We start from the raw sequence: 22,817 nt of genomic DNA, 5'->3' as shown, positions 1-22,817 counted from the left end.
AGTTTGATGATTCTAAGCCAATTCGTACCCCAAATATTTAATTAAAGCCATAAATTTTCAAAAGTAGGTCACGGTGACCTACTTTTTAGTCGACCTACTCCAAAGACCCAAGATGCATCAACTGACAAAGTTTTATGATTCTAAGCCAATTAGTACCTGAAATATTTAATTATAGTCATATAAATTGAAAAGTAGGTCACGGTGACCTACTTTTCAGTTGACCTTTTTTGAGGACCCAAGATGCATCAACTTGCAAAGTTTTATGATCATAGGACTTAAAATGTCCAAATTATGCCTCTAAAACGCTTTGAAATCGAATGCCTGCGAAGTTCAAAAAGTAGGTCACTGTGACCTACTTTTTAATAAATATGTTTTATGGCCCCAAGATGCATCATCTAACAAGATTTAATGATTCTAAGCCTCCCCGTATTCGAATTAATGACCTTAATTGTTTTAAAAAAGATTAGCCATAAAATTCAAAAAGTAGGTCAAGGTGACCTACTTTTTAGTTGACGTACTTTGAGGACCCAAGATGCATCAACTGACAAAGTTTGATGATCATAGGCCTTAAATTGTTCAAAATATGCCTCTAAATCATTTTGAAAAAGAATGGCCGCAAAATTTAAAAAGTAGGTCACCGTGACCTACTTTTGAGTCAACATGATATGAGGTCCTTAGATGCACCAACTGACAAGATTTGATGGTCCTAGTCCTTATAGTAAGCAAAATATCAACATTTTAATAAAATGTAATTTTTGGTCAACTTTGAAGTGACCTTGAGACCACGCCCTTTGCCCCAGGGTAAATCCCCGTGCAAATTTTAATCTACAACATATCCTCATCTTTTTGTGTAAGTTTGGTGATAATCTGCCCAGTGGTTCTTGAGAAGAAGATTTTTTAGCAACCAGTACTTTTGTTTCTATTTTCCTAATTATCTCCCCTTGTTAAAGGGTCACAACCCCAGTTTTAGTATAAAAGGGAGCCCTTGGGCCAAGGATACCCTGTGACAAATTTGACAATAATTGGCCAAGGGGTTCTTAAGTTATGGCCCATATTCTAAAAAGTTTACGCACACCGCACAAATGGCCATAGCATTAGCTCTTTGAGCCTTTGGCTCAGAAGAGCTAATAAAATAGATTTCAAGGGCTTCAATATTTATTTTACTGATTTTTTTAAAAATGTTATGTCCATTCTCTTCATGAAAACTCACAGATTACTAACCTAACCATTAGTTGTAAAATACAGTCAAACCTCGTTATCTCAAACTCGATGGGACTGAGAAAAAACTTCGAGATATCCAAGGGTTCGAGATATTGAGGGTAAGATACTTAAAGATAAAGTGCTTGGGACTTCCAAATGACTTTGACATATCTAAGGTATTCGAGATAGCCGTGTTCAAGATAGTGAAGTTCAACTGAATGTATTTTGATAATGGAATACTTCAGGGAGGAAATAAACATTACTCACAACTTGGCATTCTCAGCCATAGACAGTAACTTTTCCTCATCCACCTGTTTTAATCCCCCTGCCTGGAGGAGCTCCATCAGAGCCTGCTGTCTCTCCTCATGGCGGGAGTCATCCTCAGGGTTAGCTAAAAACTCTAAGACCTGGAACACCAACAATATTGTCCTCATAAACAAGGTCAAACATACTATTCATTTTACTGTAAACCAGCTTTTATTCACGTGATAAATATCTGCGAGTTTCGTGACCTTCTTTAACTCGCAAATATTCATCGCTCCAAACCATTTATTTTGCTTTGTATTTGTAGAGAATGTTTCCTAGGTCATGAAAATTAATAGTTGCGGATTGATTTCAAACTGCTGAATTGCAAATGAAAGATGACCTGAATAATAGTTGGTTTACAGTATCATATGAGAAGTCAGTATTAAAAAAAATCATTAATTACAAACTTTGATTAGCTTATATAACAAAGCTATAAATCTAATTTTCATCATCTATTTTCCATTTGATAATTATAAAGCACCTGTTCAAACAGGACTCTGTTGACGAGGATTGTGTTTTCATGACAGGCCATCTGTCTGGCTAGAAACGTGAAAAGGATTCCTATCTGTGTGGGCTACAAAACAGAAAAAACTATCTGAAGACTTCACCTGCGCTTCAAATCATATTAAATGCAGAAATTTCAAATATCATTTGTCACATATGTTTTTATTGCTGTAAATGTATGTACAGGTATGTGTGCATTAATGTCGAACAATATTCCATTCTCCATAACATTCTACAACTTTAACTGAAAACATCTTGATTGATTTCTGAGAATTCATAAAAAAAATTCTAAATACCTTCTTTCAATCTCTTTTTTTCCAATGAAAACTGAACTCTTTTAACAATTGATGTAACAGTACATCTGAAAGAATCTGCTCAAGAATCCCTAATGAGAGACTTACAGTGAACTCCCCACTTTCAACCATCACTTGTAGAAGGATATCCACAACTCTCTGACGATTCTGTATCCTGAAATCACTTATTTTCGTGAGGTCAAATATTCAGGGTTTGAGAAAAATATATTGGTTTGTGGGGATTTTATTTCATGGTTGAAGAAGTATAGCATTGTTTTAATTACAATTTAGCACTTCTTAGAGGACATGAATTCATGGTCTTTTCATACCATAAAATCAACGAAAATTAAATTGTATGAAAATTAGTGATTTCACAGTACAGTAAACTTCTTTTATAACGTACTCGGTTACATAATTACACCTCTTATAATGTATTCTGACACGTGGTTTCACACCTTTTCAGAGTTTTCTATCAGCTCAGTGACTGCAGATTAGTCACGGTTTGTTGACTTCATAGCTTCTCCGTAATGGGTGATTTTCTAACAAGGTTTTCTTGTTGTTTCAGGTAGATGTATTTTTAATAATTGTTTGATAAAGGTCATCCAGTAGATGTACTCATAATTGTTTGAATAAAAATTCACCTTTGAGTCAGTAAATAGCAATATAACCGAAAATGATATAATTAAACTAGTGAAAGAAAAATACATTGATTCAGTATCACTAGACCGCGACGACGACGAGGCCATGCCTGACACATGCATACCATCTACCCTGACGATCAAAGGGCATTAGTCCGAAGTTTTCACGACTCTGGCAACTCTGGAGACTTTTGTAAATAAATGTCGTCAGGCCAAACAGACAAACATCACGGACTCTTTATATGATCTGACGATGATCAAGATTGTACAGCACTTAAGTGATTTTGAAATAATTTATACTTTGTGAAAATAAAATGTTAGTGAATATTAAATCTTTCTTAATATAAGGCATGAAACCAAATATACCTGTAAATCATTTATTTACATACTATACATACTTTAAAATATTAATAACACACTAGCAGTTTGAAAAGTGCTTACGGTAAAGGTGTACTGAGTACTTCCCGTCTCCGTTTATAACGTACACCGGTTATAACGTAGGATTTATCACAGTCCCCTGAGATACGTTATAAAAGAAGTTTACTGTATTTGAACTTGTTTCATTAACCCTGCTAACACATGATATCTGAAGATAAACTTTTAGCATCAACACTGCAAACATTTTTGTTTTAAAATACAGTATGGTACAAGTTTGAATAATGGCTTTTTTAAAAACATATCTTAACATAAAAAAAGTCTATACATGTTCATGTGCTCTGTAAAAAAAAAATTTCTCTGCCCTCTAATTCTTAAACTGCTGTAATACATAAAGAAATCATGAAAAATAAAATGTGTTACCCTTCTTCAGTATTAAATTCTCTCTCTTCAAAAGCCTGAAAAAAAAAATCAATCATCATTTAGGTACCATGGCAACTGTTCTAGCAAGGAAGAACGGTACTCTTCAAAGAAAGATAACTTTTAACATTGACAATCACTGTTTCCTTTATGAAATTTTTGTCCTCAACATTTGAGTTGATTTCATTGTAATCTCCATCTTTACTTTAAAAAATTGTCAGGAATTAAAGAAATTAAAACTTCATTTTCATGATCCTAGGTTCTTTCTGCCTTATAAAACTTTTAAATTCCAAATAAGAGAAATGAAACAAAAATATTTTCAAAAATCTAAAATTACTGTCTACTTTAATACATGTAGCTTAATGGAAACTGATCCAACTCACCAAGGCTAAAACATTGAGGAACTCCCTTGTATCAAAGTGAAGCAGTGTTCTCAGATATGGGTAAGTGGATTCATCTACAAGTATGTAATGCATGTATAGTGTACATATGTATGTACTTGTACATATACAGTTGAACTTCATTATCTCAAACATGGATATCTTGAATATCATGGATATGTCAAAGTCACTTGGAAGTTCCTACTACTCTTTCTTTATGTATTTTTAACCTTGTTATCTCAAAGTCCTTGGATAACTCAGTTTTTTCTTGACTGCACTGAGTTTCAAATAATAAAGTTTATATAATTATACATGTATATCCTTTCCAAACAATGTCCATTAATGAAAATGACTCATATATAAAGGCAATCTCCAAAAAAAAAAATCAGTCTAAAAATTCTAAAATTTGTGAATTTAGGTCATTGTTTAAAACATTAGCCATTTGCACTTCCATGAATATGTATGAATAATAATACTTCAAAATTTTTGACATTTTTATCGTGTAATTTTCAACAACATATAATTTCATATGCCTACCATCTTTAACCCTCAAACGAGTGATACACTGAAAGACATTCCTCTTCACATCTGCCACCATATCCTCTGGAATATCACCCAGGGGATAAGCTCTTCCCGCTAAACAGCAGCTGAAATGATTGTATGTTCAAACTGTAATAGGTATTTCTTGAAAAAATTCTTGAAATTTCATGAATAGTTGTCAAGTACCCTGCTTTGAGACTTAAGTTGATGTATACCCAACATTGTGTGTTTACTTCAAAAGAAAATATGGCTTACAAAAAATTTAATCCATTCATAATTTGTAACATTGATAAAATATGGAGATGTTACTGTATGAATGATGTTACAATGAATTTTTGACAATAATACAAGTTATAGTCTTAAGAGACCCTTCCAAATGAGTATTTAATTTATGTGTAAATATCAATAGTATATGTACTACTTCATAATTGTTCCAAATAGTTCCTGGCTTATATCTTCACTGAATTTTGAATATATTCTTAAACAAGAGGAACTGTGAGCACTGAGCTCACAAATGATACTCCCCACCTCCCATATGTTTAAAATGGCAAAGTCCATGACTGTTTTGCTGTGGGAGATCCGAAATAAGTGTCCAATCAAAAAGCAGAATAGGAGGTGCACAATGGCACTATGTAATAAAGATTCTGTGAAAGTCTCATTAAATCTTATTCAGTGGTATAGGAGGATATACGGACAAGAGATGGGTATCCCTCAATATTATAGAAAGAATGGCAGTGTTCTATGTTGTGCTATTGGAAACCCGAAATATTTGTCTGATCAAAAAGTAAAATAGGAGGTGCACAATGGCACTATGTAACAAATACTCTGTAAAAGTATCATCAAATTCTATTCAGTGGTATAAGAGGAGTTGCGGATAAGAGATGTGTATCCCAAAGCGTAACAGATGGACGGACGGACACTCCCATCACTAAACACCCACTGCTTTTCAAGCGGGGGTTTAATAAGTTTATGTACAATATTTGTACTTGTTTTGTAGAGAGAATAAACCATACCTGATGTACACCAGCAGCTTGTTCCCCAGTCTTATCTGTTCGTCTGTCAGTTGAATCCCTGTGCTGACGGCTTGTTTTAGAATGCCCAGCAGTTCTTCTAATGGAGTAGTGTAATCATGCATGCCTTTGTTGTACACATAAATGATGGCATCATACAGTCCATGGGACCAACAAAGATTCACCACCTGTTTTGAGAAGACGTTATGAATTTATTATTTGACATTTTAAAAGTACTATACAGTTGAACTTCGATATCTTGAACACAGATATCTCGAATACCATGGATATGTCGAAGTGATTTGGAAGTCCCAACCACTTATTCTTTAAGTATTTTACCCTTGATATCTCAAATCCTCAGATATCTCGAAGTTTTTGCTCGGTCCCATCGAAATCGAGATAACAAGGTTTGAATATAAAAATATTCAAATAGGATATACTCTACAGTCTGAAATTGTGTACCTTGGTACATGGATAACTTGGTTACTCGGACCATAATATTTGATTTTAATGAAAAATGTATCATTTAAATATACCTTGCATTCCAAATTTATTCACTGGTAATATTCAAGAATGTATTAGTATCAAGAATGTTTAAATTACTGATAATAACTAAGACAATATTGAATTGGTGACCATCTCAAATAGCCTGCTTTTAGCAAAGGACATAATGATGAAATCCAAGGACACTCTTGGGTGAAGTTTGAGTTAAATGGGTCAAAAGGAGAGTAAAATATGCTCAAGAAAAGAAATTTTACAAATTTGCTTTAACCCTCACCACAAACTAAGATGCTTGGCTCAAGAACACTTCACATTCTCTACCCATGGACACTCTACGGGTGAAGTATGAGCCAAGTAGGGCCAATGGGAGAAAAATATGCTCTGGACAAGGATTTTACACAAAGAAGTTTTTTGACCTTGACCTTTCATCTAGAAAACTGGTTCAAGGACACTGCACATCCTCTACCCATGGGGCATTCAATGGGTTAAGTTTGAGTCCAACAGGGCTAAGGTTAGAGAAAATATGTTCTACACAAATAAATAGGATACTAAAGAAACTAGAACTGTCCAAATGGGACAAATACCCTCGCTGGGTTTTTCAGAGAAGGTACCAAATCACTAATGTTTTCTAGATGTGAGAGGTGTTCACAACTTGCTTAAACATTTAGAGTGAAAATTTAATTACTCATTATATTTTTTTTAATGAATGAAACTAATGTGCAGCCTAATAAAACATCAATACTACTAATTACAGTGTTTTTAATTACATTGAAAAAATAGTTTGCAGCTATCTGTCATCTTTGTGAGACATGACACTCTGCAAATTGATTTAATGTTGAAAAAAAATATATCATAATTAATTATACAAAGTCAAATTGATCTTAATACCTTTATATCAAACTCATTTTAAAAATAAAAGGCTGGTTTCAGTAACTATGTATTTTGACAGACATAAATTACAATATTAAGAGGCTTAGACAACAGAGATCTTTAGTTCTTTCTGCCCAATTCCCAGGAGATATAGATAAGACCTGCTTGATCAGAGATGCCCTAACAGCTTCCCACACTGAACTCATTAATTAATCTTTAACTGGATGCATGTCCACTCATTACTCCAAAGGGACAAATAGATTTACACTATCTGCTGTGTAATGTAAAAACTGTTTTTAATATTTTGTGATTTTTTTTTTAGTTCTGATAAGTAGTTTTAAGCTATAGTTCACATTTTTGTACAGATGTTCTAGATTCTATGTCTCAAACCTTAGACATGAACCCGAAGTGACTAAGTCAATAAATATGAAAAAAACAAACACCAGTAAAATGCAGAAAAATTAACAAATAATGTTGAAAATACCAGGTGCACATCTTCATACGGTAAATAATAAGTGTACAAATTTTCATACAAATCTATGCAATAGTCTCTGGGAACAGATCCGAGTTATTAGAGTGAAAATTTAATTACTCATTATATTTTTTTTTTAATGAATGAAATTAAGGTGCAGCCTAATAAAACATCAATACTAATAATTACAGTGTTTTTAATTACATTGAAAAAATAGTTTGCAGTTATCTGTCATCTTTGCGAGACATGACACTCTGCAAATTGATTGTTGAAAAAAAAAATCATAATTAATTAAACAAAGTCAAATTGATCTTAATACCTTTATATCAAACTCATTTTAAAAATAAAAGGCTGGTTTCAGTAACTATGTATTTTGACAGACATAAATTACAATATTAAGAGGCTTAGACAACAGAGATCTTTAGTTCTTTCTGCCCAATTCCCAGGAGATATAGATAAGACCTGCTTGATCAGAGATGCCCTAACAGCTTCCCACACTGAACTCATTAATTAATCTTTAACTGGATGCATGTCCACTCATTACTCCAAAGGGACAAATAGATTTACACTATCTGCTGTGTAATGTAAAAACTGTTTTTAATATTTTGTGATTTTTTTTTAGTTCTGATAAGTAGTTTTAAGCTGTAGTTCACATTTTTGTACAGTTGTTCTAGATTCTATGTCTCAAACCTTAGACATGAACCCGAAATGACTAAGTCAATAAAAATGAAAAAAAAAAACACCTGTAAAATGCAGAATAATTATCAAATAATGTTGAAAATACCAGGTGCACATCTTCATATGGTAAATAATAAGTGTACAAATTTTCATACAAATCTATGCAATAGTCTCTGGGAACAGATCCGGACAAAACCACATAATAACTAGTGCTAATTGTAACGGGAACCGTTACAGATGTTCCCCAAACGGCTCCCCAATCCCTTATGATGCCCCATTCCCTACAAGCTTCAATAAATTAAACAATACTTTTGTAATATAGATGGACACTTTATTTTTAAGGGTATTTCATTGGAAAACTACTCCGATATAGCCATATGGGTATTAGCCAATCAAATTTCAGCGCCTGTGCTTGCACATGTTTTCTACATTTTTCACATTAATTTTCTTATAGTGTCTCACAATACATACATTTGTGTTAAATATTAAAGAATCTCATTGAAAAATAAGAGAGATGTAACCCTTTAAGTAATAGCCAATCAGAATTCAGCATACGCACATGCATGGCCTTGCATTCAATTTTGATAGTATCATAATGTAGGAGCTCTATGTGCCTATCCATGTCGTAAATTTCATCCTGTTTTGTTGAAAACCAAGGGAGTTATAGACATTTAAAGTTTCAACCAATCAGATTGCAGCACACCTGCATGCGCGTGTGTTCAAGAAATTTCCTATATAACATGCTGTAGCACCTTATAATATATACTTCTAAATTTCAAAGTATTTTGTCAAAAAAGAAGGAAATTATTGAGATTTTTGTATCAGCCAATCAGAGAAGAGCGCACGTGCATGCGCGTGAGTTCACGCTAATTTGACCATGTTATCTTGTCTAGACTACTAATATATCTTTATATTTTGAGTTTCAAAGCAAGTCATCAAGAAATATAAAAGTTACGGCTTCATCAAGTATATCAGTCATTTCACTCATTGCACGCGCGCGCACGTGCATGCATGTGCGCGCAAAATGACCTTCGTTCCGAACACCTACACAACATGCCTATTAACCCTAAAAAGGTTTCATGTCAATCGGATGAGTGGTTCTATGAGAACACTCCCGGACAAAAAAGTACCGGAGAAGAAAGTAGAAAAAAAAGAATAATAATAATAATAATAATAATAATAAACATAGTAAAAACAATATGTTCCCAAACTTCGTTTGGGGAACATAAAAATGAAAAAAAACACACCTGTAAAATGCAAAAAAATTATCCAATCATGATGAAAATACCAGGTGCACACCTTCATATGGCAAATAATAAGTGTACAAATTTTCAGAGAAATCCTTGCAACAGTTTCCAAGAAATGGTCAGGACAAAATCTCGTCTACAGACAGACAGACAGACGGACAGATGGACAGACAGACAGACATGCTGATTCCAATATACCCCCCTAAACTTCGTTTGCGGGGGTTTAAAAAAAATTACAGAGATTTACAGTAACTACATGTATAACCTTGATCACTATAATAGAAACTTAGCTGAAGGACACCACACATAGTCTACCATTACACACTCTACAAGTTAAGTTTGAATCAGGAAGGACCAAAAGGAGAGAAAATATCTCCAGACAAGGATTTTGCACAAAGAGGTTTTTTTCAACCTTGACTTATGATCTAGAAAATTGATTCATTTAAAGTCCACTACACACCATCCACACAGACACTCTTTGGATGAAGTATGAGCCATACTGGGCCAAGGGGAGACAAAATATGCTCTGGACAAGGATTTTACATTGAGAAATTTTTCAAATTTGTTTTTGATCAAGAAAATTGGTTCGACATCACTGCAAAAGCTCTACCTGTGGGCACTCTCTGGGTTAAGTTTGAGCCCAACTGGTCCAAGGGAAGAGAAAATAATATCTGGACAACTGAAATTGGACAGACAGACCAAGAGACAGATTGAAGGACAGACAGATGAATGGAGGCAGACTATCACTGTATGGAAGAGTGAAGCCCTAATTAAGCTTCTCTGAACACATTCATTTTATAATCTTTTCAGACACTGCATGATCATGTATTTTCTTTTTAACATAGTATAATGTAAATTTATATCAGTTTTTAAAATATCAGATTTAAATGTGAATAAGCACCTGAATAATTCATTCAATACATAAATGAAATCTAGCGATTATAGCTTGCCTGGTGTATATCCAGACTTGTGACCTCCAGGTGAACTATGCAGGATTCCACTCCCTCTAACATGTTTTTATCCTGGTAGTGCTCCACAAGGTCCTTCATTACACTGGGAGGGATGGAACGAAGCTTGTCACTGAGGATGTACGGCTCCAGACACTCCAGAAATGTCCCCCGGGCAATGTAGTCTACAGCAAATCTGTCATAGATCCTCCCGAACAAAATATCACTGAAATAAAAGTTTAAAACATTTGTGTCAACAAAATCAACAATAACAAGCGAATTTCAGCCTTTCATATTTCTGAAATTCTAAAAAAAAATACTGTATACTGTAAAGAACCTATAACCATATAATAAATATTTTTATGGCATCAACAACATTAAATACTTACGTTCTGTTGAGATGTAAACAGTAATCAACACATACAGGAACAATATTCTGAAAAATTTTGAATTAAGAATTGATTTTTAAGGAAAACATCATCATTTTTAATAAACTAAAATTTAGATAAACTGAAAAAATGCTTAATAGGTGCAAGAATTACTGGAGCATTCATTGAATTCTATTTTCATTTTTCAAGCTTAAACAATTTTTTTCATGTTCAATGCCTGAATTATAGTAAGGCCTTTGCTCTATTTTTTATTCTTTGGATTCTAACCATTAATGAGCTAAATACAATAAGTGTTGATTTTTTTATCCAACTGCAAGGAATCAATATCTGTAATTAAACAGAATGCAGATCCTAGAATTCTCAGGATATTTACAGTATTAGAGGATGTTTACAGTATTTACATGTTAAAGTATTTAAAGGGTGTTTACAGTATTTACAGGATGTTTACAGTATTAACAAGATGTTAACAGCATTTACAGACCTGATAGTAAGCCTCCAGCTCCTCCATCTTCCCCTTCTCTGGACACAGTGTTGTCATGGACAAGTCTACGTACTCAAACAGGAGATCTAACATCTGTAAAGACAACAAATAAGCTTTACTTTGTGCTAAAGTGTACATGCAATTGTCCTTAAACTCCCCATCCTGTCCAGAAGAATTATAATCAAGGATCTATACACATAATTCTTGATCTCTTTTCCTAAAAGAATTTTGACATGAAACACTCAAATATTATACTGATCCTTCAGATTTGAGAAAAATAACCCAGGAGTGTGAAAATAGGAAAATGCTAACATCAATTTTGACTTTTAAGCCCAGAACAATAACAGGATTTGAACTACACAATGAAGAATTCATTTACAATGTTACAAATTACATGTACAATATTGAATACAGTGAAATCATTAAAAAAATATTTTATGGAGGTATAAATTTCTTTTCGGTTACATTAAAAAAAAAAATGTTTGATGCTCTGTGGGGTCGATCCTGGTTGCTTCGGCGTGAGCGGCGGCAGGTATATTGATTCGGCTATCTAGGCAATATGTATCTTGTCAGTATACTTTCTATTGATGTCACTTAAGCGCTATATTAATTTAAATCACATTCGGGGTCTATTTTGTGGCACGTAGTAATTCGATCTAAGGGTATTTAAACTCATGTTTTAAGTTCTATTGCCATTCGACAAGTTAGCCACGACCTATCAGTTTTCCGAAAATTTTACTTTCATATAATAATGAAGCAGATTTATTTTGTAGATTGTTGTTCAGTTTCTTTAAAGTTGATCTGATTCCTAGCCTGGAGTTGCATAGTATCTTTGGGACTATTCCAGGACTGCCTTTGTGCTTTTCTTCCAACCTGGGCTGCAAGACTACTCCAATGGACACGTTTACATTTGTACAAATCTGTTTTATTAAATCTGGCTAACATTGTCGCCTCCTCCAATATTTGTGTTTGAGTTTTTATTTATGTAAAAAGAATAGGAAATAATTTATGTTCAGCTGAGCGAAGCGAAAGAGAACATAATTAGATTTTCTTTGTTTTTGTGGTATGGAAAGACCTCTTAATTCATGTCCTCCTTAAAAAATCAGTTTCAAAAATATATAACAATCTTGCATTTCTTACCATGAAATTCAATCCCCATGAACCAATCCCCCTTCAAATCAAGAAAATTTGCCCCCACAAAAATATGTGATTTTACAGTATACTTTGACCTTGGGAGATTGATAAATACAGATATAAACAGAGAAGTTAGTAATTTACTATAAACTGGTTCTGTTTTTCTGCATGCATAAAAAATAATATCTAGATTTTAATTATTTACATTTTACATCAAACTTTAGCTTACCATACTAGAAATTATTTCCCTTTTGATTTTTGAGGACCCACTGAGTCCAATGACGGCTTTGGCTCGACCATCATAAAATGACAATGCCAGAGCCAAGGCTTCATTGTATTTATTCCGCTTCACCAGAACATCAATACGCTGAAAATACAATACATATCCACATACAAACATACATACAAAGTAAGCTTTAATTACAGTTGGTTGCAGTAGATTCATAACGGTAAATGATGACAAAAATGAAATACTGCTTGTAACCTTTATGAAAGTGATTCTTCATAGGATCATAGGTCATATTCAGTAAACTTGCAGAGAATTGAAGATTTTTACATTCTGATTCAATATATATGTAAGCAGTAAGATTTTCATTGTAGTTACTGTCATTCTTTTGGGAATACCCTGTTCTACAGTGTATATCTTTTCTTGACTGCTATGAATTGACCACTGCCTTACCTCCCTCCAGCTGCGTAGCATGTAGACATACACAGCCTTGGTACCTAGCAACAGTAACTGACCATTGTGACCAACCACGGTCTGGTAGCAGGCCTCCTCCCCAGCCATCGCCTGAACATAGAGAAAATAAATCCATTGTCAACAGAAAAGTGGATTTTATGTAAATTAACAATCAAAATTGCACAAAACTGTCTGGACTAAGTTTATCCTCCTTTGATAAAAATATCCCCTCCTGATCCACAGCTCTGTAAAAATCTTAACACAAATGTCAGTTATAGCCAGTTACATGACCCAGCATTGGTTAATTTTTTTTCTTTGAGATTTTGAAGAACATGTGTCCCAGCATGAACTTAGAAATGGCACTGAACTCCAGCAATGTTCACTAACAAACAGAACCAGGAACACATCATCCTAGCTGAGATAAAAAAGTCTATACATATACCTGAGGTAACTACACATGAGGAAGGAGTATTCTGTCATCACTAGGGATTAACTTCTGTATTTATACTTTAAATATTCCCATAACAAAAGGAAACAAATAGAATGATTCACTTACCAGAGCCTGAATGACATTGCCTCCTGTAGCCAGGGACTTGTTATGATTAACTTACCACAGCCTGACTGACATTGCCTCCTGTAGCCAGGGACTTGTTATGATTAACTTACCACAGCCTGATTGACATTGCCTCCTGTAGCCAGGAACTTGTTATGATTAACTTACCACAGCCTGACTGACATTGCCTCCTGTAGCCAGGGACTTGTTATGATTAACTTACCACAGTCTGACTGACATTGCCTCCTGTAGCCAGGGACTTGTCATGATTAACTTACCACAGCCTGACAGACATTGCCTCCTGTAGCCAGGGACTTGTTATGATTTACTTACCACAGCCTGACTGACATTGCCTCCTGTAGCCAGGGACTTGTTATGATTAACTTACCACAGCCTGACTGACATTGCCTCCTGAAGCCAGGAACTTGTTATGATTAACTTACCACAGCCTGACTGACATTGCCTCCTGTAGCCAGGAACTTGTTATGATTAACTTACCACAGCCTGATTGACATTGCCTCCTGTAGCCAGGGACTTGTTATGATTAACTTACCACAGCCTGACTGACATTGCCTCCTGTAGCTAGGAACTTGTTATGATTAACTTACCACAGCCTGACTGACATTGCCTCCTGTAGCCAGGGACTTGTTATGATTAACTTACCACAGCCTGACTGACATTGCCTCCTGTAGCCAGGGACTTGTTATGATTAACTTACCAGAGTCTGACTGACATTGCCTCCAGCAGCCAAGGACTTGTTATGATTAACTTACCACAGCCTGACTGACATTGCCTCCTGTAGCCAGGGACTTGTTATGATTAACTTACCACAGCCTGACTGACATTGCCTCCTGTAGCCAGGGACTTGTTATGATTAACTTACCAGAGTCTGACTGACATTGCCTCCAGCAGCCAAGGACTTGTTATGATTAACTTACCACAGCCTGACTGACATTGCCTCCTGTAGCCAGGGACTTGTTATGATTAACTTACCACAGCCTGACTGACATTGCCTCCTGTAGCCAGGAACTTGTTATGATTAACTTACCAGAGTCTGACTGACATTGCCTCCAGCAGCCAAGGACTTGTTATGATTAACTTACCACAACCTGACTGACATTGCCTCCTGTAGCCAGGGACTTGTTATGATTAACTTACCACAGCCTGACTGACATTGTCTCCTGTAGCCAGGGACTTGTTATGATTAACTTACCAGGGCCTGACTGACCATTGCCTCCTGTAGCCAGGGACTTGTTATGATTAACTTACCACAGCCTGACTGACATTGCCTCCAGTAGCCAGGGACTTGTTATGATTAACTTACCAGAGCCTGACTGACATTGTCTCCAGTAGCCATTAACTTACCAGAGCCTGACTGATATTGCCTCCTGTAGCCAGGGGCTTGTAATGATTAACTTACCAGAGCCTGACTGACATTGCCTCCTGTAGCCAGGGACTTGAAGTGACTGTTATTATACACCAACTGTACATCAGACACATCCACTACCTGTAATGAATTTTCAGGCATACAAACAGCAAGTTGTAAGAATAAAAATATTTGATTTAAAATTCTTACCCCCAATATAAGTACAAAGCTTCTAATCATATATGAAGTCTCCCCCCCCCCCCCTTCCAAACAAAACATCTAAACAGGTTTTCCAAATATTACATGTATGCATTTTCAACTTTCAAGATTATGTCTCTATGATAATAAATGCCGCAGCTAACCTCCAGCTCCTCTTCAGACCTGACATCAATGACATGCATTTTTTCATTTGTATCCAAGGCAACCAGGACTCTTGGATTCATCCACTACAATGCAAAAACATTTTAATCTAAAATTTCTCTAGCCATTCAACTCAATATATTATGCATATAATGTACTTTATGATACTTACAGCCACAGCCAGCATCTTGTAAGGTACCTTGATCTTCTGTAAACCTGTACATTTTATGTCCTGGGCATTACTACAGATCACCTAGAATCAACAATTATATGGTATTAATAAATACTCAGGAGACTGTTCAACAGCTCTCATACCTTTGCATTATCATGTGTTCCTGTGCATTATCTTATGTGCCTGTGCATTAGCTATTGGATTTCAGAGTTTCTGATTTGTCTATACATATACCTGGTAAAAATAGATAGTAGATTCCCTAGCAAACACCAGTACTGGGTCTATGACTCTGTCCCTCTCTGACACCTGGATAATGACAAACTGCCAGGCAAGCAGTGGGAGACTGGTGGGACTACCCTATAAATAGTAACACAATTCTATAAATAGTGGCACAATTCTTTATACAGTAACAGAATTCTATAAAGAGTAGGGATGGCAATTGAATAGAGAATTGCCAATCGGTTAATCGTAAGATGTTCCTACCGATTAACCGGTTAATCGTAACAAAATACACATTTCCAGTCATTGTTTTTTAAAATTAATTCTATTCATACACCCCTAATAAATTAATATATATATATAAAAAGAAAAGAAAAATGGCATTAGTAATATTCTGTTTATGCTTCATATGTATACACTTTACGTATTTTAATTCAATTTCGAAAAGAAGTCCATAAAACATACATGAGATACATGTATCAAGGACATAGATATCTTTCTGACGACCCCCAAACATTACATACGGTCATTCTGCATTGTCACCATAAACAGAAACAAAGTTTAAGGAGGTTGGATCCTGCTTTCAAAAGTATTGAGAAGTTTTTATCAAGTATATTTTTAGAATCTGCACACATAGCTCAATTAAATCATGGAGTTTTAGTTGAATATAGTTTATTTTGCATTGTACAATCCAAATTTATTATAAGAACTAAAACAATGCGCAGGTTTTTTTTAAATAGAGGTCAAGACTAAAATCTGCTCAAAAGCTCAGGAACGAACCTCTTTTAACTATCACTTAATTTACAACGTTTGTAAAAATATAATTTGACAGAAAACTGCAAAAGATAAAGAATATAATCTGTTCCCAATACTCAACAGTGATTTAATTATTATTATTAAAAAAATATAGGACGAGCTGGGAACGGTCTGATGTATAAACAACAATTAACACTTCACAAATTGACCAATTACCCCAACACCCCAGTCCGAAGAGTCCTAATAAATTAAATCTAAATACATGTATGTGAAAACGTTTAAACTTATCAACATTCATAGATTTTTTTAAATTGCAAATTGAATTTTAAGGAAATTTACACATATTTTCACTTTTTCCGATTAACTGATTACAGATTTCTTAACCGATTACCATTGTTCTGACCGATTAATTGGTTAACCGGTTACAAATTGCCATCCCTAATAAATAGTAAAAGAACTCTATAAAATTAATACAAGTAGTGACAATTCTATAAATATTAACATAATTCTATAAATGATAATATCATGGTATATGTATAAGCATATGTAATTATATTAATTAAATACAAATGCCAGGTGATCACAATTTCCTGAATAGAAAAGCATCATTCTATATATTAAAAGAGTTCTATGATACACTCATGCAATCAAAGAGAGGCTACTGACAATCCAGTAACATCAATCTAAAAATAATCTCACCTTAAGGGGATGAGTAAAAACAACTTTCAATTGGGGTCTCAGTGTTACCAACAAAACCTGAAGGAAAAAAATATACTGATTCACCTATACTGAAAAGAAGAACATGTTCAACACAAGAAATAAATCTGTCCTTTTTATTGGAGGGATTAAAATTTGACATTAAAGAACCATTGACCTACTTTAGATAATGTTGCCATAGCAACCACCATGACATCCTGCATTGGATGATCTTTGATGGTAAGGTTCATGTGCAGGGGTTCAACCACACAGACTTCTCCTCGACTGAGAACGATAGTGAGAGAAATTAAATTAATCATAAAGTTTTGAAGCACAACACAGTACAAAAAAATAGATTATACAGAAAAAATTTCTTGTTTCATCTAACATCACTCTTAGCACACTCGTGCATTACAGAGAATAACATCAAAATAATCACCTCCCAGAAAACAGACATTTTGATTCACAGGTACGCACTCCAATCAATCGTCTGAAATAACAATCGAGCAATTCTATGATTAATTCAATAATCACAGATCAAGAAATCTTTTTTCTTTAAAACAATGACAAACTTTAACTTTTGAATGAAGAAAATACAAGTATATGTTAAAAATATGTGTACTGTTGAAGTACTTTTTTCCGCGTGGTATTAATTTATGCCATATACGTGGTCACAAATTTTCTGAGAAAATTTGTCGTCACAAATTTTCTATGGAAATTTGTCGCAGCTAGTGTACATAATACACATGTAAGGCATATAGTGAAAGTCTAAGAAATCCGCGACATTTTCTACTCGCGGATTAAACAGAAATTGAGATTCTGTAGAATTATGATCCCGTGGAAAACAGTTCGTTTACAGTATTTAAAAATAATTGTGTAAAAACATTCCTGTAGTAAAGATATCAGAAATATAACATACTTCATTTCTAGTTCAAACACAGATCCCCCACTGTCACTACACACAGCTAAAACTGGACTGTCTGTAAACTGAACAAAGACTTCTTTTGAAGACAAAGCTTATTAAAACGACATCCAGTAGGAAAATATGGTCAAGACATATCTAGTGTTTTATTCATCGTATTAGTCTTACTTTGACATGAAGGACAGCTGATCCTGGTGGGTGAGCATCTGTAATTGTCCTCAGCAGTTTTCCATTGGTCAAATCCCACATTGTTATCTAAAACAATATCAAAATTGTCAAATTCCTGCCAATGCAAATTCATTTGTGAAGTCCCATTTCCATCCATCCCATATATCCCTGGGATAAGTCTTTTTAGTCCTTCATTAGTGTTCTAAATTCTCACCTGTCCTTTGGCAAAACCAGAGAGAAGCCTGGTGCAGTCTTTGTTGAAGCTGAGGGCAGACACTGACCCATACTGCTGGCCCACAGCGGTACTCCCTAGACACCATTTCAACACCTGTTTGGGATCTGTAGGAAACAGAAGAAAGGTGATATAATAGATCACTTCCAAAAAAAAAAAAGGAAAAGAAACTCCAAGATGTCGAAATTGTTTCGTCTTACCAAACACCAGGACAAGTCCATGTGAGGTTCCAATGGCAATCAGTGATGAAACAGCCTGAAAATGAGAGCATATGTAGCCTATACATCAATCATAAAAGATTATGAAATCATTTTCTTAATTAAAAGTTGCAGTATAAGAGACTTCAGATGTGCATTACATAATCAATGTTTTAGTAATTTACTTTGAGAGAAAAACAAATGAAATTCACACTAATTATACCATTGCTGTTGGCATTCCTGCATCAACTCTCTCCTGTTAACAGATGGACAATAAATCAAATGAAACATAAAGAGTTAATGACTTGTTATGAAAAGCTTCATCTTGAAAAACAAATATGTATTTTTTTTTTTTTCATTTTTAAAGAAACTTGGGCTTTAAGCTCCCTTGATAAACTATAGTTTATCCAAATATTTTAACAAATGAAATGTACAGTTTGTAGATTAATATATACATGTATTACTAACAGCTGCACTGTGAAGTTGAGCTGCTATATTTTTTAAACGGTTGGGTTTCAAAACTGAACCATGTACTGTTTGTTGTATATCAATTTTCTTCCTGTAAAGTAACAAATCAATAGTCAGATTGTATAAGAATATAATCATCTACTTTTGTCTGCTTTTTCAAAGTAAATTATTTTGGTTTTTAGCTGAAAGGGATCACAGAAAGTTACAAAGACGTAATGTGGCATGAAATATGAATAACTCACTTCTGTTTGGATCTTGCACTACGATCTGTGCGATTGCTGTCAGAACTGGACAGGGAGGTTGTGTCACCTGAGTCCTTAAATGCCTGGACAGCAGATATAACGGAAGATGTGTCATCTTCCACTGGTGACTCATAGTCTTCAGTCTACAAAAGGGAAAAAATGGGATTTACTTGATTTTTGTAGATGGACAGTATATTAATAAAATGACAGTATATATATACTTAATGATATTCAGATAAAATAGTTAGAATAAACCTATCAATATTATATACACAATGCCAAAAAAAAAATCACTGTTCATAGTACTTGTTTACCGGTAGTCTTAATTTAAGGCTTTTTGAATTTGTTAGTGCACTGTTATAGTAGGGCTGGGACAATATATCGAGTTATTGATAATATCGATTCAATGTGAGGATGATACGCATATTGATACGTATGAAGAAATATCGAAATATCGCAAAAAAGTTCTAACTTACGTTTTTCTCTGTTTACTTAACATTTTGGGTTAAATATATGATATAATATGCTAAATATTAATATAAATATGAAATACATAATAATTAACACCACTTGCGTAAAATTATTTTCTTTTACAACAGGTATACAACTTCTTTGAATAAAGCCATTATTCTTATTTGTGAAGAAATGTTTTGTTCGTTTTAATACAAAAAAAAATTTTATAACCAATTCAACATATTGTGATACATCGTGGCTCAAGTATCGTGATACGTATCGATATAGAAAAAGTTAGTGGTACAAAGCACCACTCGACACTTCAAGCTTTTTAAGCAAATGCTGGGCCAAGAAAAAAATTTGGACTGTGCAAATTGATCCAAATGTTGTTTTTTTTCTGCAATAATCTCAAAATCTACAATGCAATGCAAATGTATCTCGCTTCTACTATGTTCTTGTGCTAACAAGAATAGTTCACCATGAAATAATAAACTCACCTTGATTTAATTAATGGATATTGGAGGTAAATGGTAGATTACACTTTCTTTGTTAGAATTTGCTTTTTTCAGACTTCATTATGGTAGTGCAACTAACATACAACTGTATGTGATGCCACAGTCTAGAAGTTCAAACTGTCTTGTGGGGTTTGAAGAGACAAATCACTTAATTAAACTGAATAGGAATCCAGTAATACACATATCTGTGTTCACCCCAAACAGTCACACTGTCAACCTATTTTTTACTTAAAAGAGACTTTATTACCTGCCTGTTAAAAACATAACAGAAAAATTGTTACCTCATTTAGAATACTTTCTAGTGTGGGGTTTTCCACAGTTGGCAAGTCAGACTTAAATTCTTCATCATCAAACTGCAAGATAAAAAAGGCATTAAGACATTTTACACAAATGCTTTAAAAATATGTACTAATTTTTGCCATATATACGTACCCTTGAGGTGAAACTGATAACAACACCCCCTTTTTATACAATTATTTGATTCCCAAATCATTTCTTGTTGAAAAATGTTATCATATTAATGGGAAATCTTTACATTGTTTGTGTTAAACAATGTGCAATATTTGGCACAGTAGTGCATACCTACCTCTATTTCAAAGTTTAACAAGTTGTTTGTATTTGTCGTTTCCTCTGTCATAACTGATGAAGACCTGTGTATTTGTACCTCGATCCCGATGTATTTTTCTTTAAGATTTTTTTCCACTATCATTCAGAAAATCTCATTTTCATCTAAAATCCTAAAAATACATATAGAACTATCATTTTACATTTTATGATAAAAATGATAAGTGTAAAATTTAAAAATATATATTTTATGAACCCGGGTTTGATATTCTAAAATAGCGTCAGCCTAGTTTCATTTTCAGAACGTGTAAGTAACGCTATTTTATAATTTTAGACATTTCGCGAAATGAAAGGTTAAAAACAATGCTATACTGTAATTTGCAAAATACATGAAAACATACTTGGCTTTAATTATGCATATTCTTTGCTTTTGCAGAAGACTCAATACATGAATACACAATACATGAACAAACAATGAGTTTCAGTTTCCACAGCGAACAGCAAGAACTAACCAAACCAGAAGGAAATAGCTTGAGTTAGCCTTGAATAATTGCGAATTATACATAGCTATGTGCAGAAAGTTAACTTCAAACATTGTGAATGCCTTTGTCATTCTTTTAATCTTGGAATTTGGTTGAATTCTGAGGGATCTTCGTTAGTAGATCAATCGTGTTAAACTAAAGCTTAAACACCTTCAATATGGAGGAAAAAGTCACAGATGAAAACGATGAAGATCATGTTTATATTTTGAGCCTTCTTAAAAGTGTAAAATCCCCAAACAGATTCACTAATGATAATTTGACGATTGAAAATTCAGCAAGCATCAGTTCAAATAGTTCAGCAGTCATGGATGATGATTCAAATACAAGTGAAAGTTTTTCCCCCTCGTCAAGTTGGGAATTTCCAGGTGAGGAATTGATGGACAACTTCAACAGAGTGAAGACAGGACACAAGTTAGATGATTACATCTTAGACATCCTGAAAAGTGAAAACTGCAAGAAAAAACTCTGCTTTGAAAGTCAAAAAACTCTGAGCAATTCTTCTCCTGTTTCTGATTCTTCGATGGATGCAGATGAAAATACAGCAAAACCAGATTCATTGGAAGTATCTGATGTTTTAAATAAGCATGGCTTGCCAAGTCATAAACTGGATGATGTTTTACATGTTGCTTTGAAAATTGTGAAGCCATTAAAAATGAAGATAAAAAAGGTGCAACATTCTGAAGATGAAAAATCAATGCATTCAATCTCTAGTTATAGAGGAAATAGCAAATCAACCTCAGTGTACACTTGTCATATGTGTAACTTTATTTTTAATTCGAAAGACAACAAGAATAGACACATGGCAAATAAGCACAGCAAACGATTACATGTATCTATAAGAGGACATTGTGGCAAATTGAGAAAAAATGCAAGAAAAACATGTAACTACACTTTAGAAACATATGAGAGTTATTATGATTCAGACATACTATAAAAATATAAGACTATTGTGCATTCAAATACTACTGACCATGATGATAAACTTCCTCCGAAAATGTTGAAAGACTTTTGTGTAGAAAATAGGAATGAATCATACACAGTATTGAAAAAGAACACAATGTCAGCTGAAAGAGAAGAATCCCATCCAGATTTAAGAGATGACAATAACAGAGACTCTTTTGATGATGAAAATACCAGTGATTCTTATTCATGTAGAAGAGTGAAGATAACTAATGTTGTCAGAAACTATGATCTAAAACAGTGTTGCAGGACTAGGACCTATTCGGAACATATGAGGTTGTTGAATAAGCACTCTGAGAAAGCTAAAGAGAATAATCAGGACAGAGAAGTTATAGGTGAATACATCACAGAGTCTTCAAGCAGTTTGT

The 22,817-nt window shown here is 34.1% G+C and overlaps 2 protein-coding genes across 2 annotated transcripts in view; one reads left to right on the top strand and one right to left on the bottom strand.

Moving 5' to 3' along the window:
* LOC133191961 (vacuolar protein sorting-associated protein 8 homolog) overlaps positions 1-21,030 on the bottom strand; it is a 38,052-nt gene extending 17,022 nt beyond the window's left edge. Inside the window, exons 1-28 of the mRNA XM_061327750.1 lie at positions 20,970-21,030; positions 20,665-20,736; positions 19,416-19,558; positions 19,174-19,264; positions 18,929-18,961; positions 18,709-18,763; positions 18,491-18,615; positions 18,277-18,363; positions 18,106-18,173; positions 17,626-17,676; positions 17,369-17,471; positions 17,190-17,246; positions 15,750-15,872; positions 15,516-15,596; positions 15,346-15,429; positions 15,038-15,124; positions 13,065-13,175; positions 12,615-12,752; positions 11,252-11,344; positions 10,771-10,817; positions 10,385-10,607; positions 5,670-5,854; positions 4,654-4,763; positions 4,120-4,193; positions 3,740-3,774; positions 2,412-2,478; positions 1,988-2,080; positions 1,468-1,607 (exon numbers count right to left, since the gene is read on the bottom strand). Of these exons, the coding sequence (XP_061183734.1) occupies positions 1,468-1,607; positions 1,988-2,080; positions 2,412-2,478; positions 3,740-3,774; positions 4,120-4,193; positions 4,654-4,763; positions 5,670-5,854; positions 10,385-10,607; positions 10,771-10,817; positions 11,252-11,344; positions 12,615-12,752; positions 13,065-13,175; positions 15,038-15,124; positions 15,346-15,429; positions 15,516-15,596; positions 15,750-15,872; positions 17,190-17,246; positions 17,369-17,471; positions 17,626-17,676; positions 18,106-18,173; positions 18,277-18,363; positions 18,491-18,615; positions 18,709-18,763; positions 18,929-18,961; positions 19,174-19,264; positions 19,416-19,558; positions 20,665-20,736; positions 20,970-21,020 (2,627 nt within the window). The 5' untranslated portion in view covers positions 21,021-21,030. The remainder of the gene's footprint in view (positions 1-1,467; positions 1,608-1,987; positions 2,081-2,411; positions 2,479-3,739; positions 3,775-4,119; positions 4,194-4,653; positions 4,764-5,669; positions 5,855-10,384; positions 10,608-10,770; positions 10,818-11,251; positions 11,345-12,614; positions 12,753-13,064; positions 13,176-15,037; positions 15,125-15,345; positions 15,430-15,515; positions 15,597-15,749; positions 15,873-17,189; positions 17,247-17,368; positions 17,472-17,625; positions 17,677-18,105; positions 18,174-18,276; positions 18,364-18,490; positions 18,616-18,708; positions 18,764-18,928; positions 18,962-19,173; positions 19,265-19,415; positions 19,559-20,664; positions 20,737-20,969) is intronic.
* A 378-nt stretch (positions 21,031-21,408) lies between these two features.
* LOC133192597 (uncharacterized) lies at positions 21,409-22,506 on the top strand. Its single transcript, XM_061328589.1, has one exon. It carries the CDS (start codon positions 21,647-21,649, stop codon positions 22,421-22,423), a length of 777 nt encoding a protein of 258 aa, XP_061184573.1. The 5' UTR covers positions 21,409-21,646; the 3' UTR covers positions 22,424-22,506.
* Positions 22,507-22,817: the final 311 nt, after the last annotated feature.

This window comes from Saccostrea echinata, unplaced genomic scaffold (genome assembly GCF_033153115.1).
Source record: "Saccostrea echinata isolate AGI-Se365-2 ecotype Australia unplaced genomic scaffold, CSIRO_AGI_Sech_v1 ptg000025l, whole genome shotgun sequence".
NCBI lineage: Eukaryota > Metazoa > Mollusca > Bivalvia > Ostreida > Ostreidae > Saccostrea > Saccostrea echinata.
The sequence above is the reverse complement of the archived record's forward strand: the minus strand, read 5'-3'. Positions and strand labels throughout refer to the sequence as shown.